The sequence below is a fragment of the Penicillium bovifimosum genome (assembly GCF_028826915.1).
Source record: "Penicillium bovifimosum strain IBT 22155 chromosome Unknown utg000002l_segment0_segment0, whole genome shotgun sequence".
Lineage (NCBI taxonomy): Eukaryota > Fungi > Ascomycota > Eurotiomycetes > Eurotiales > Aspergillaceae > Penicillium > Penicillium bovifimosum.
The window spans coordinates 4554514-4568998 of NW_026622711.1; the positions used below are offsets into that span (position 1 = coordinate 4554514).

Consider the following 14485-nt stretch of genomic DNA (forward strand, 5'->3'; position numbering starts at 1 on the left):
GAGCATGCCGTCTCCGGATAGGTAGAAGAGTGCTGCTAGATGAGAGAGAGAGGGGGGTTTAGTAGATAAGGAAAGACTAAAGAGACCATAAAGCTAAGTTTCCATAGCATTGTCTGAATACCTCTTCTGGCACGAGTTGATTGATGGCTCCCTAAGAAGTACGGAGTACACAGTACATACATGTCTGCACGTGACTTACCGCCCTGCACTCTGGATTTTGTTGTCTCACCGCCTTCGGACAAACATCCTCGATTGTTATTGACCAACCCTATCGCAGCTGTCACTGTGCTCCAATTCAGAAGCTAATTCATTTGGGGAGCTTTTTTTCACCCTCTGCTTAGCTCTTCCCCTTCTCTCTGACCTTGCACCAAATCTGCAGGTCGAATCGGACCACCAAGGGTCAACAACCTTCCAAGTAGCTTTGTTGGCTAGCGCGTTCCCGCAACTTCAGGTTGCGTACATTGAAAATGTTCGTTCCTAAAGCTGGTAGTCGCAGTCTTCGTCGACGCCAGCGCACAAGTTCGGATGACTCCGTCAACCCACCGAAGGCGAAGAGACAACGCTCAGTCTTGCGACGCCCGGACGAATCCCCGCCCGATACCAAACTGGGGCGTGAGCTCACAAAATTGGCAGCAACTGCTCCATCAAACGGCGAAACTGCCCTTACAGACAAAGTCGATACCGAGTCGCACATATCAACACGAATCGTGAAGCAAGGCGATGGTCCTGGAAACAACAATGAAGGCACAATCATTTTGGTGGGTTATTCTGGCAACGACCATCTTTGCGCGTTCGAGTGAAACCCTCAAGACCAAACCGCTAATTAACTGAATTCAACAGTCAAGCACCGATTTTTACACCGTGGAGCAACTTCCCGCTCTTCCAGACCAGATCCGTGGCTTACAATCAGGTATCTCAAATTCGATAGCTCTTTCTCAGCTTGAGGCGCAGCTCGTTAACAATCGGAAAGCAGAACCCCTCAGGTGCTTCTTCGGAACCGGCCATGATCACGCATTGGCTTTGACTCGCTCGCACGCAATTGTGTGGCCCTATAATGCGCCCAGTTCGTCCCCGTCTCCGTCGGACACGTTCACTGTATCTATCCCGGAGTCATGCAGGGATCCCAAAGGCGCAGTCCCACTCGGAGTTCTACTATCGACGGCTAGTGGAGATCATCCCGGTCTTTTGGTGATAATCCCTTCCACGGGAAAGATCATTTACTGGGAGACTGTGTCCAGTGCCGCATCCCTAGGTTTATCTCGACAAAAGCAGAATGGCATTCAAGGAACCACTCCCGGTATGCTTTCTGGTGAGTATGCCACGGACATAATGAACGCAGAACCTTCCGGCATCATTACCACATTCTCGTCGGGACGAGTAGCACACATCACTCTAAGGGATCCTCAGGGAAAACCTTCCGTGCTCGTCAACTTCCTCAGAAGCAATGCAGGGACCGGGGGCGGCGGTATTCTAGGCGGCATCAAGAACGTTTTTGCAGGCGGTTACTGGAGAAAAGAGGTCACTGCCGTTCGTGCTGGTGGTTCCCACCAACGCGGCCAGCGAGATGTCATTGTTGCAACCTCGACCGGGCTGGTAGAAATATGGGACGCACACTGGAATCACGGAAACACCCTCAAGAGACGATACGATGTCAAGGACGAGATCTTGGCGGCTCTCCCGGAGCACCACGTGAAGTCGGCAGGCGATTCCGAGCTCAAAATCATGGACTTTGCGTTCTCTACTATGCAGTCTTCTGACGCTGCTGTTCAACTCGCCGATGGATCCTGGCGCCTCTTTATGGTGGTCAGGTCCCCTCAATGGTCGGAAACGAAGGCGCTTTACGTGGTCCAGGTCCTCTTGTCGGGAAATGAATCTCGTGTTATCTCAACGCATCCCGTGGATGTTCATCACATCCCTGCACCCATGCTTGCAGACTCGAAACCCCAGATCTTTGTTCCAAAGCCAGAAGAAACAGCTTTCATTCTTATTGGCCAATCTATTTTCATCTTGTCATTGGCGGAAATCGAAGAATCTCCGTCTTCACAACTGCTTCTCGACTCTAATAAGCTACCTCTGCCTTTCCAAGACACCATCCACTTGCGATCAGGCACAGACCACGAGATTCTGGGAACCACATCAGAAGATCAAGTGAATTCGGCAAGCGCAGCATGTGTGCTCATGCTTCGGGATTTCGGCGTCCTTCGTGTCACTGTACTTCCTCGCCCCGAGGCAGATATCGACGAGCTTCAAGTCACAGCAAAGCACAAGCTTGAGCAGGCGGTATTCTTTGGTACCATGGTGAAGAACCCTTTGAATCTATCTGGCGAAGGCGATCTGAATTTCCCTGCATCGGAAATAGAGCAAGCATCCTTGGAGATCTGCAGGGAGTTACTCACATCTGAAGCACGCTTTATTCCGACCACGGCTATCTCACTGGAGCAAAATCTCCGACTAAGAGCCAAAGCATTGGATGACCTTGCCTCATTGTTGTCACGCAGAGGGAATCCATTGAGCCGACCGGCAAGGTGGGAGTTGCTTTGGGCAGCTGAAAAAATTGCAGCACAAAGAGCCATGTTGAAGGTTCAAGAGTCCAGCAAGACTAAGAACACAGATGAGGAGCCCTTCCTTAGCCATGTCATTAAAACCATGAAGGACAAATTCAAGACTCCCGTGAACCCGCAACAAGGGGAAACTGATCCTGTGCGTCAATGGTTCTTGAGAGACTCCTACCGCATGGAGCATGTTATCCCATGGATCAAGAACGCAGTCAAGCAAGGGCGGAGCAACACCTACAACCCTGCACGCGCGTTGTCAGAAAGGATACTGGCGGCTAGTGAGTTATTCCTGGCTGTTACGGAGACTGCTTTCCGATATCGCGATGAGCACGTTACACTTTATGGCCTGAGCGAAGACTTCCTGGAGGATGGTGTGCTTTCTGATGGATATGAGGACCTTCCCGAGTTCTGGACATCGAGAGGCGTTGGCTACTCCGAAGCCGGACATTTGCTCGACTTGGAACTGGATAGCTGCCGGGCATGGACAACGCCCGTGAACACCGCAGATGTCCCTGACACATCTGTCTCGAACCAAGTTGCCAGAAACAGCTATCGGCATCTTCGCGTGCTCGGTCAAATGCACCGCGAGCGGACTCGATGGCTGTCTGCGCAAGGCGATCCTAAACTGATGGACGAGAGTGTGTCGATTGAGCAGGCCCATGTCGAAGACCGCAAATGGCAACTTTTCAAACTGGCCGGTATCGACCATCTCTCTGATGCCATCGAGCTGGCGGAAAGCTTCCGAGACATGGGAGCGCTGGTAGAGTTGATCGTTGAGCTTCAAGATCAAAAGGCAGGCCAACAACCGTCTGCAGAAACCTCAGGTCAAACTGAGATTGATGCAGACCAACTGATCGCGAAATACTTCGACAAATTTGGCGACCAATGGGCGGATGCGTACTTCTCCCGGCAGATAGCGAATGGTTACCCTGGAACGCTGTTCACCATGCAAAACTACCAGTCTGCCGTGACTCGATTCCTTCGACGAAACCCCTCATATGCTCGCCTCAGCTGGATCAACGATGTCACCGGTGAAGACGACTATGAGACTGCTGCCGCCTCTTTGGAGAACCTGGCCCTTAACAGTGAAAAGGACCTGTGGAGTCACCGGGTGGAGATCTCCCTGGCAAAGCTAGGCAAACTAGCAACGCAGGAGCGCAATCAATCTCAGATTGTGACTGCCACCGTGCAAGAGGATGTGAAACGCCTTGATGATTATATCAAGATCGATGCGTTCCAAGAGAGCCTTTACGGACACATTGAACATGTCCTGGTAGCCGCTATTGACCGAAAGGCAGAGGTTGACCTGGCACTCGGTCACTATGGAGGTTATCTCGTCGAAGAACGGCCATCACTTCATGAAATCTTTGGCGAGGCCCTCTCCACTTTGATTAACAAGGAGGTCGTCGGTGTCGATGGTCTGATTGATATCCTGACATTGATGGGCCCTGATCAGCCTGCAGATGACACCGAGAGCGATGTATTCATCCGAAGCGAGTTCCATCTCGCCTTGCAGGTTCTTGAACACAGTCGCTACGGACAACGAGATCCATCCTACCTGATGGCTGTGCAGCGGTTGATCTGGCGCCGCTGTATGATCAAGGATGATTGGGTAGCTCGGGGCAAGGCTGCCGAAGGACCTAACGGTCATGCAGATAACACGGTCGCTAATACTGCTCTGTACCGGGCACTAACTGCATGCTTGGAAGGTGAGTTTACCCTAGTAGACCCTCACTTGGTCAATCCATTTAAACTAACGTTGTTTTGTCTAGAACCTCGAAGCGGTGGCCTCCACTCAGTCTACACTCTTATCTCACCCGCGGAGGCTTTGATGGCTGACTCCGATTCCGATATCCTTGTCTCGCGATTCCGCTCCGAGCAGAAGACGCGTGTGGCTCTCGATCTTCAGACCGAGAACGATATCTTGCGCCAGTGCATTGAGGTCGGTAAACTGGATTTCTGGTTCCAGAATCTAAGGGAAACTGCTGAGGTCCAGACTTCGACTTCGACCTCGCAATAAACTACTTTTTCTCTGCAATTGACGCGGGTTGGGGGTTTTGACATGGCGGCGTTTTTTTTCTCTCAATTTTGTTAGTTATTCCATGGCCATAGGTCATAATACTATGTTGTATGTATGGAATCTCAAAGAAATCCTTTGGTGTCCATGCCTTATGTCTGGTCAAACTACAGGCTATGATATTATTCCGTAAACCCGTGATGAGATCCCCGCACCGTTGGGGGCTGGATTGGTGCTCGAAGTTCAAAGAAAACGGTTGTCAATATGATAGGAAAGATCTAGTATAAGTAAATTCGGGAGTGAATAGTACTAGGAAGATCGTAGTCACCGAATAACATGGTGTGATAGTTGATGGCTCGATCCATATACTGTGTACACCAAGGACCATCAGGCCTTCACATTCTCAACTCTACTCCTCAGGTCCCGCAATGAAGCCCGGTCCTTCGATCTTTCACTACCCGACTATGTATGGCACATGGCCTGCTCCTCGAAGACATCAAATACCTACACACGTATGAAACAGACTACAGATGATGTACAACACATAAACCAAACCATCTAATTGTAGTCTGTACACTATCAAAGTCGCGTAGCCTTGATCATGACAGGTAAAGTATGGTTTTCTCAGCTTATCAACTTATCATCTCATCGTCTCAAAAAAACAAACATTGGTGCTCCTTGTCACCGAGTCATAATATCTGGGATGGGGGTTCTTGTTCGTGTCTACCCCGGCGTCGCAATCACAGACAGGAGCCAACCCTGCCAAAGCGATAGCCCTAACTCCCTGGTACTTAAACTCTCCGCTCAGCCTCGCTACTGTTGCTGCTGGCACTATCAACTTTGGTCATGTTGCTCTCATTAGTCATGCCAGCATCGCCGTAGTCCTCCTCCTCGAAGACGGGTTCCTGGTCAATGCCCTCAAACTTGGTATTGAAGTCCGACAGACCATGTGTGCTACTGTTGGAGTGACGCCGAGCATTGGCGAACGAGTAGTGGGTGTCCTGCATCTCATCTCCGGATCGACCCCTGCAGTTTGATTCATGGTTAACTGATGAGTCCTTCGAACAGAATGCATGGGGGCAGTCATTACCAATTGCCCTTGCCACCTCCGTCTTTCTTTGTCTTGCGAGGGTCGGCGTCAGTCGGGCCTGTCTTGCCGAAGTATCTCGGCAGATTGTCGCGGGTCCCCATCGTGCCTTCGACTGGGTGCTCACGGTCATTCAATTTGTGCGAGCGAGTCACTGGATGGGGTGGTTACGATGGTTAGTTGTTGTTGGTGATGTAGATGTATATAGTTTTGATGCCAAGGATGAAAGTAGATCGTCAGGAGGGCTTACTTGTTTCAATTTGGATAAATGTTGTTGGTATGATAGGAAGGGAATTGATGATGGAAGGAAGAGAAAGGGAAAGGAGAAGAAGAGAAAGGAACAACCATTGGGAGAAGGGGGCGTAACTCTTGACTCGTGACCTCATACTTTGAGAATGCGGGGGTTGACACTAAGGAGGGCTCCACTTACTTTATTTCTGCCACTTCACATACATGAGCTTTACCCATAGCAACGAAATAGCAGTTCTAATCATCATCATCATCTTCTTTCTTTCTCGTTTCATCTTAAAAAACAGAATGAACTTTGGGAAGTAGGAATGCAAAGTAACATGACCTGTCGGACATCCTGGGCTGAGGCATGTACAAGCTTGGCGATCAGGCCATAGAATATGAAACGACCAGGATTGAATGCAATCAATGCTTGGAAGGCCATTTGAAGTCAGTCGATGGTGTCCAGTTTATGAATTGGCTTGTTCGTTTCAATCCAGACACTCGGTATAACCGCCATCACCTACCGAGACAACACTCCATCCACTACAGATATACCACTAGTACCTAGTTACACTGGGTATCGAGGTGCAACCTATCCTTATTTCAATTCAGTTTGTCTCAAAAGTACATACACTGTTCTATCACAACAACACTGTAATTGCCCATCCATGCCACTTCCAGATGATGGAAGCGCTTGAGTAAATAAACCCCGGCTCCCATCCCCGGTGGATCCACCGACCTGTCAATGACCCTAACATCGATACAATGACAACCTCACGAGCAACGTAATTCTAACCATGAAACGAATAAGGCACAACTCCTGGAGGCACCGAGTCTACTCCTTACGTCGACCTTCACATTCATCTCCAGAGGTCTTCTCTCAACTGCAAGCCGAGGAATGCATCCCAACCAGTCATGTTCTCGTCAACATGGACGTCTACTTACCCCACGAGACTTTCCAACCCATGGATTTGAAACAATTGAGTATCTGTCTTCTGCAACTGCACCAATTACGTATGATCTAGTTTGATAACACACCATTGATAGGTGCGGGAACATGAGAGTTGCCCAACTACTCCCACGGGGCTAAGGTTCTTCGAGTCTAGCGGCACGGGTGCAGGACAGAGAGCGGAGTAGACTAGAGCAGCATTCATCCTATCAAACGTGTTAGAGGCAAGACTTGATAAATCCACTTTACTATGTTGTTGTGTTCTTCGAGGTCTAAGACCTCGCGGGAACGAGAGCAGTGGGATTTGGCAATGTTGGCTATACACACCAGATCTGTGTACACTTTGCCTTCATCCCTTCGACTAGTTTCAATCGGTAGTTTCAGTCGACTGAGCTGTTGGGTAGGAGGTGTAGCATTGTTGTAGGTTGTAGTTCGTCGATGAAAATGTATCCACCAAGATGGTGTAGGAAGCCACAATAGGACTATGGCGAGCGTAGATCTACTCAACGACCTACAAACTACAGGTAGGAGCAGACAGTGAACAAAAAATGAACATGAATGAACTACTACCCTTGAATTTTTGGGATCATGTCTAAGACTGGCAACGCGTAGCTAAAAGTCCGACGCCAGTTCAAATCTTGTCATGCACGTTATGAACTTTTTTCTTTTCCTATGACCAGAAGACATTGATTTGCCCCGGCTGACCAGTACGTGACACCACTTCGTTGACATAACCTTTAAACATTCTCGAGGACCGTCTCCTTGAACTCCCGCTCAACCTTCTGGCCCTTGTCATCAGTGGAGGACTCGCCGTGCAGAGCAAGGAGAGCACCGAGATCGAACTTGGGGGACTTGAGCAGCTTAACCTTGCGAATGTGGACCTGTAGACATATGCATATTAGCAAACCGGTACGCCTCGAAACCTATTCCAAAGGTGAAACGTACATTCTGCAGGGGGTAGATGCCCTGGGTGGACTTCTCGATCTCACGTCCAATAACCTCGGGGATGAGCTTGTGGGTGAGCTGAGACAGGGTGCAGGTAGCAGCCTCGCGCTGGATGATCTCGGTCATCTTCTTGCGGATGGCGCGAATCTGAGACGAGCGGGCGTAGGTGGTCTTCTTGATCTGGTTGGGACGTCTCTTGGTGAAGGCAATGGCGAACAGGCGGAGGAGGTAGTCGTCAGTGGTCTTCACGGTGACGTTGGCCTCGATCAAGGACTGCCACTTGCGGACGAGAGAACGGAGCTTGTCGGTGGTGAAGTCCAAGCCGTGGAAGTTGGTCAAGCAGTTCTTGCCCTGGATCTCATCGACGCGGAGCTTGACCTTGCGGAAGGAGTGGTCCTCATCGTTCTGGAGGTCGGCGAGAGAGACCTCGAAGATACGGCCCTTGAGGGAGTCGTTGGCATTCTTCAAACCGCTGGTGCGGTTGACCAGAGTCTTGCCGACACTGAGAATTCCGTTAGCCAACCCAGTCTTTCATAATAAATTTTTTTCCATCATGTTCGATTCGGGGAGAGATGCATACTCGCGGGTCTGGAAGGTGGAAGGAGCCTGACGAGAACAGTTAGCATTGCACATCGATAATGAAAGAAAGGAATCCAATGTACCTTCACAGAGTACTCATCCTTGCGGGTGAAGGGGTCGACGGTGCGCTTCTTGATACCCTTCTTACCCTTAGATAGGCGCTTGTTCCTGAGCGATGAGGATTAGCCGTGTGTTCGTAAATTCAGAGGTTGTTGATGCGCAAGTAATTCGATAATTGAAAGCAAGGAAATAAGAAAGAATAGGGCGCTTACTTTCCAACAGCCATGATTGCGAGTCGTATCTGTGTGTTGTTGGAGGACAGACAAAAGGTATCGCACCGCGCGCTCAGAGGGTTTCGACGCTCGACTGGGAGGGTTGAAAACCCACAGAAAACTCGGCTAAGCGAGGCGCGGGCCCTAGTCGATTATGTCATCCTTTGAGGTCATGTGATCGAACATTAAAAAAAGGTCCCACTATTTTCCCTCACCATATTGCTCCAGCCTCCAGGGCTAGCTCGAACCCACCCACATCAAGGCTCTGACTACTACGGAGTACATACTCCGTACACTGTACAGTAGTAACAGTACTCGTAGTTATCGTAACGTTAGAAGATTCAAGACATTTGTGCTCTTCCCAATTTCCCATAGTATGTGGCAGATCTGTGGTTGCTGCTACATACGGAGTAGGGCCTACGCTATGATTGAATGCTGTGTTCATACTGTTACTGTACGCTGGACTCACGTGCCACGCTTTACTTTACAGCCTAACAAAATTTCCTGCCATAGCTCAGCTGTACGTTGCCGACAATGTCCCATAACCATCAATTCCATTACGATACTAGTTAGGCACTTAGGCTCCAACCGGTTAATAGAACTTTGATTGATTGATTGATGATTGAACAATATGAAACTAGTATTGTGACTATTGTCACTTTCGCTCAATGTAGATCGCCAGTAGAATTGCCACCGACTGACATCACATGACGGGGACTGGAGGCTCATTGATCCGCTCCTACTTGAGCCTTGGCATGCCTGCCGGCCCTACCTTGCTCTCCGCAGGAGTCAACACTCCCCACAGCTTCACCAAATACGTGTCGCAACTCACATCGCAGCAATGGTACGTCATATTCCATGCCTCTTATTAACTGCTTCAACCGTGGATAGATGCTGATTATATACAGGGTAAGCGCAAGAAGTCCAGTTCCAAACCGCAAGGGCCCAAGAAGGTATGAGCATCTCGAGCTGCCGACAGTCACACCCAGCACTGACTAGGTGACATAGAGAGAGCCCCTACCCACAACATTCTCCTGCCTCTTCTGCAACCATGAGAACTCTGTCGTCGTCAAATTAGACAAGAAGCTTGGCCTGGGTGATCTATCCTGCAAAGTCTGTGGTCAAAAGTTCCAGACAGGCATCAACTGTGAGTTGGGAAAACACACCGAGGCGCTTAACATGTACTAACTAGACCCCAAAGATCTTTCTGCTCCCGTGGATGTGTATTCCGACTGGGTCGATGCCTGTGATGCCGTTGCGAAGGATACTGCCAACCAATATGATCCAGCCCCGAGCCAAGCTGGTCTTCGAGGGAGCAGCAAACCGGATGCCCCAGATGACTACGATGATGAATACTGATCATATGAGGACGGCGAACGGCGCATTAGGGCATTATATGGACAATTTTGAGTTGTGAGCTTCTTCTTCTATGTACATCGCATATTTGATATCGTTTCAGGCATATGCTTGTTGCATATGCTATATCATCTATCCGGCCATGCAAGAAGTACCTCAACCATCTAGACCATAGCCACCACTACGACCATTATAGCAAGTCAGATTCCTTTAGAAGACTTGTATAGCGACGTGGATGTGCCGTGAGAATGCATCTCACGGCGCTTGGAATATATTGAGTAATGGGAAATGGGGAACTGATGATCGGCTTTTCCCAATTACCTCTCGACCATTGATACCCCGTTCCTTTTGATGTGGTTGACAATAGCCACTTTACATGGTGTAGTATCTGTCGCCGAAATCACCCAGACCAGGGATGATGTACCTATCAACGGTCAGTATTGTCGTGCCATGAAACTAAGGTATGATGATCTTACTTCTTCTCATCGAGTCCCTCATCAATGAAAGATGTCACGACGCGGAGCTTGGGAAAACGCTCAGCAAACTCGGCCACGCCGGACGGGCTGGCAATGAGGTTAAGGAAGAGGATGCGGTGCTCAGGGACCCCTCTGGCGATCAGGGTCTCCACAGCAAGGGTCGCAGAGCCGCCTGGGCAAAATCAGCCGAGGTCGAGACCGTGTAGAGTATGCTCAACTCACCAGTGGCAAACATGGGATCAAGGAGAAGAACCCAACGCTCAGCAATGTCGGTGGGCAGCTTATCGTAGAAGAGCTTAGGCAAGCAAGTTTCCTCGTCACGCTGAATGAGAATTTTTCCAATGCGGACGGAACGGCAGCAGTCGCGCAACCCTTGCTCCATGGCCTCACCAGCGCGCATAATAGACACACCGCAAATCTTTCCCTCGAATTTCACACCAAGGTAGGACCGTCCGACGGGAGTGGTAATGGACTGCTCAACAACGGGCAAGTGGTTCAAGCCCTCCTCGACCAGCAACCGGATAATGCGGTTCGAGTAGAAGATGAAATCGGCACGGCTGGTCCGGTGGTCTCTGATCATCCTGTTTGTGGTACGACATATGAGCCTAAGGTGAGCTGAAGTGCGAAGAATGGATCCTCACGTCAAGAGAGCAATCAACTGCGGCGTTTGAGGTAGGACGTGGACATTATCGTAAGAAACGTCCTTTGAGACGGTCGCAGTAGGCTTCTCGCCATCGGGCCGATACAGAGGTCCAAGACCTTGTGCAGGAGGAGGGGCTGTATCTTGATTGCTAGCCATTGTTTGCTTTATCGAAAAAGCAAAAAAGTGGGAGGCGTAGGAAGTAGGTCTTTGGGAGAAAACAAAGGGTTAGGAAATGACCCTAAAAAGCGGAAGCTGCCGGGAGTTCCTTCGACAGTGCAAAGTTACACTGTACCTTTTATATAAGTATGCGAGTTCAAAAGAGGGGAAGTGAGGCACAGTGAGGCACAGTGAGGCACAGTGAGGCACAGTGAGGGACACAGAATTGTCTTTTAAAGCCAAGAGCGGGGAAGCATGTCGGTTTTTTCTTATCTTTTTCTGTATCATTTGAAGCTATACCGCAGTGGGTGATTCTGCCCCGTCTATCTCCTCCGCCTCTTATCACTTGCATTCCAATCAGCACTCCCTCTCCATTGATGAAAGCCGAGGACGGTGCAACTCCGCTGAAAGAGCTTAATTTAGACTTTTGTCAGGCGCCTCATTGCATAACTGCGCCACATCCCTTTGAGCTGGTGTAAGCTCCATTGAACCACAGGGACATGGCTTCGTCTCAACGACTTCATCTTGCTCAATCCATTTACCCAGTCCGTTTGCAGCATACCTTTGTTGCTGCCTGAGAACCTAAATACTCGACCAACGCATCAATATACGCGCGCGCATCTGACCCATTCCTGTGAACCAAATATGGAGAACACAAACCCTCGGAATCGGCGTCTCGTAACCTACGGCTCTGCTGCCAAAGGGCAGCCCCGCGCAAATACCGAAAAGCCTATGCGATCATCTACGGCTAAATCCTCTCCCAAAGATGTGCCTTTGCCAAGCTCGTCGCGTCCCTCACGGCCACCCCACGCCCGGTTACAGCGCGACAAGAACGGAGTTGAACCACAGCCAGGATCAGTGGACATGGCCATACCTTGCGCTCCGCCATCCAAGTCTACCACAGAACTCAATGTGTTTGACATACCCTCTTCCGATGATGAACAGATGTCCATGGTCCGGAGAAAGCGAAGGCGGTATAGCCCCGATGGAAGCACCGCTGTCCTTGCGACTAGGCCGGCCGAGAAGCCAAGCACGATAGTAAACGGCGAGGGCAGCGCGTCACCGAAACTGAAGACGAAGAAGGTGCCGGGCGACCGGAACCCATCGGCTAGAAAGCGAGAAGCACATAAGGCGATAAGCTCCGCGAAGCCGCCATCATATCCGAGGGCTGGTAGGTCCGGGAGAAGCCAGGCGAAGATATTCAGTCTCAACCAGGAATTAGAAGCTTCGACCGACAAGAGTCCTGGAGAGGCAAAGCCTATGCGAGAAAGCTCGCCAGAAGCCAGCCTGCCCAGTACGCCGAAAGCGACCGTCACCCCTGGCCGAAGGAGGCTGATCGATTCGCTTGGCATTACAGAGGACCGAGTTGAATCCTCACCAGAGACTCCTACTAGTCAGCCATCCCGGAACCCAGTCATTCCTGACCGACCTTTTTCAGATGTGGCTGTTAATGAGGGCCCCGTCAATAGCCAGGTCCAAGACACCCCTGCCTCGGTTCCATCGCATCTACAAGGCTCTCGGACCACCTACGCGCGTCAGCGATCTTTCCTTGATGACATGATGTTAGAAGATCTTCCAGAGAACAATACTCCCTCTGGTCCGAGTCACCGTTCTCAATCGGTTCAGCGGCAGCTGAATTATGAGGCTACTTCCAATGCCCGTTTGATCGTGCCAAATGAGGATATCAACGGGGAAGAGTCTGTCCGAAGTATTCACGAGCTTAGGCAAGCTGGAGGGAATGCTCGTTATCGAGGTGCCGTCGAATCTATCTTCGAGGATATCGAAGATGTGCAAAATTCGTTAACGGGTCGATGCAATGCCTTTCTCCAACTCTGTGGCAAACTTTTGGATCCGGGGCTCAAACGGCGATTTGTCGAATGCAATTTTGACAAAAGGCTTGTGGATTGCCTGTCAATGAAGCTTGAGGTGGTCCCCATGATTTTGGCCTTCTCCGCCTACGCCCTGGGATCATCAGACGGACTCATGTCCTATGTCCTTGCAACTTCGGCTTGGCCCAAACTTCTAGATGCATCGCCTATGTTATTGGGCATGCAGGAGGAAATATCAGTGGTCACAAGGGCTAAAACAAGCGGCCTTTCTCGACCTTTGCAAAAGGCAATTCAGAATATTGTCCCACAATTAGCTGAAATGCTGTTCCCCGGTACTACAATGTCGAAACTAAGCCCATGCGCTCTGGCTTTGTATTGCCTGAGGTCAACAATTGCTACAATGCAAACCAAAGGCGAGAGTCCCAGCCTTTCCACGACTGTTCTCCAAACGCTGGTCCAGATACTTGTGTCTGAGAGCCAACGCTGTGTCTCCCTGGGAAAAATTAACATCCTAAGCTCCCAAACACTATCCATGGGCTTTTCAGTCCTGGAAGCCTGTACTGCGTCGACCGAACCTCTCATAAACGAGCATCGGGATCTCCTGAACCCGCTATCTGAGCTCCATAATCTGCTCTCTTTGGAGTTAGACACTCTCAGTCCGATAAAAGCTCTGTATATCAGACTTATTCTAAATATCACCAACAGCAATCCGTCTCTCTGCGATCGATTTGCAAATCTGGAGATGATAGGGGGGCTAGTTGATATTGTCTCTGCAAATTTCGGTGATTTGACCGAAGATGCGCTTGGCCAAGCGAATAATTCCCTGGATAACGTCATACTGGCACTCGGCGCCCTTATCAATCTTACTGAACAGAGTGAAATATCAAGATCGACTTTCCGTCACTCTGCCGGCGCTGGAAAGACTTTCCTTGGACGGCTCCTGCAATTATTTATGACCCATGTCGATTCAATCTCTACGGTAAGTTGGTCACTCTTGGTATCTCTTCCCTGTCGACCAATGATACTAATCAGATCGGTCTAGGCTCATTCGGTCTTGGAAGTTCACCATAATGTAGCCGTGGGGTATTTGGCCGTACTTCTACTGATACTCAGTCTGGATCCGGAGACTCGGTCAAAAATCAAGAAGTCACTCGCCCCAAAAGGGTTGACGGCAGTGATTTCTACCGTTGATGAATTCTTGCAATACCACCTGAAAATCGAACACGAGATTCCTGCTCAAGGCCAGGGACAACCAGCGACTGGGTTCCTGTCCAGGTTGCAAGAACTGGTCACTCAGATTCGACTGGTAGAGCAATGATTGATGGTGTAACTGGTGTTGTGTGCCACACATTTCTCATGAACGTCCGCTTGGTCCTTTCTTTTCTACAGA

The 14485-nt window shown here is 49.9% G+C and overlaps 6 protein-coding genes across 6 annotated transcripts; 3 read left to right on the plus strand and 3 right to left on the minus strand.

Moving 5' to 3' along the window:
- Positions 1-467: 467 nt before the first annotated feature.
- Positions 468-4575, plus strand: N7515_002915 (putative nuclear pore complex subunit Nup133; the record flags this gene model as incomplete). Its single annotated transcript, XM_056663659.1, has 3 exons — positions 468-758; positions 841-4264; positions 4328-4575. The coding sequence occupies 3 exons, from the start codon at positions 468-470 to the stop codon at positions 4573-4575; spliced, it is 3963 nt and encodes a 1320-aa protein (XP_056525772.1).
- A 788-nt stretch (positions 4576-5363) lies between these two features.
- N7515_002916 (uncharacterized protein) lies at positions 5364-6045 on the minus strand (the record flags this gene model as incomplete). The annotated part of the gene is made up of 3 exons (XM_056663660.1): positions 5364-5598; positions 5663-5813; positions 5910-6045. 3 exons carry the CDS (start codon positions 6043-6045, stop codon positions 5364-5366), a joined length of 522 nt encoding a protein of 173 aa, XP_056525773.1.
- A 1531-nt stretch (positions 6046-7576) lies between these two features.
- Positions 7577-8649, minus strand: rps1 (40S ribosomal protein eS1; the record flags this gene model as incomplete). The annotated part of the gene is made up of 5 exons (XM_056663661.1): positions 7577-7720; positions 7785-8286; positions 8365-8390; positions 8447-8531; positions 8636-8649. 5 exons carry the CDS (start codon positions 8647-8649, stop codon positions 7577-7579), a joined length of 771 nt encoding a protein of 256 aa, XP_056525774.1.
- Positions 8650-9476: 827 nt separating this feature from the next.
- N7515_002918 (transcription elongation factor 1 family protein) lies at positions 9477-9994 on the plus strand (the record flags this gene model as incomplete). The annotated part of the gene is made up of 4 exons (XM_056663662.1): positions 9477-9479; positions 9544-9588; positions 9644-9782; positions 9837-9994. The coding sequence occupies 4 exons, from the start codon at positions 9477-9479 to the stop codon at positions 9992-9994; spliced, it is 345 nt and encodes a 114-aa protein (XP_056525775.1).
- A 369-nt stretch (positions 9995-10363) lies between these two features.
- Positions 10364-11266, minus strand: N7515_002919 (uracil phosphoribosyltransferase; the record flags this gene model as incomplete). Its single annotated transcript, XM_056663663.1, has 4 exons — positions 10364-10415; positions 10468-10639; positions 10690-11048; positions 11109-11266. 4 exons carry the CDS (start codon positions 11264-11266, stop codon positions 10364-10366), a joined length of 741 nt encoding a protein of 246 aa, XP_056525776.1.
- A 645-nt stretch (positions 11267-11911) lies between these two features.
- On the plus strand, positions 11912-14413 carry N7515_002920 (WAPL family protein; the record flags this gene model as incomplete). Its single annotated transcript, XM_056663664.1, has 2 exons — positions 11912-14074; positions 14138-14413. 2 exons carry the CDS (start codon positions 11912-11914, stop codon positions 14411-14413), a joined length of 2439 nt encoding a protein of 812 aa, XP_056525777.1.
- Positions 14414-14485: the final 72 nt, after the last annotated feature.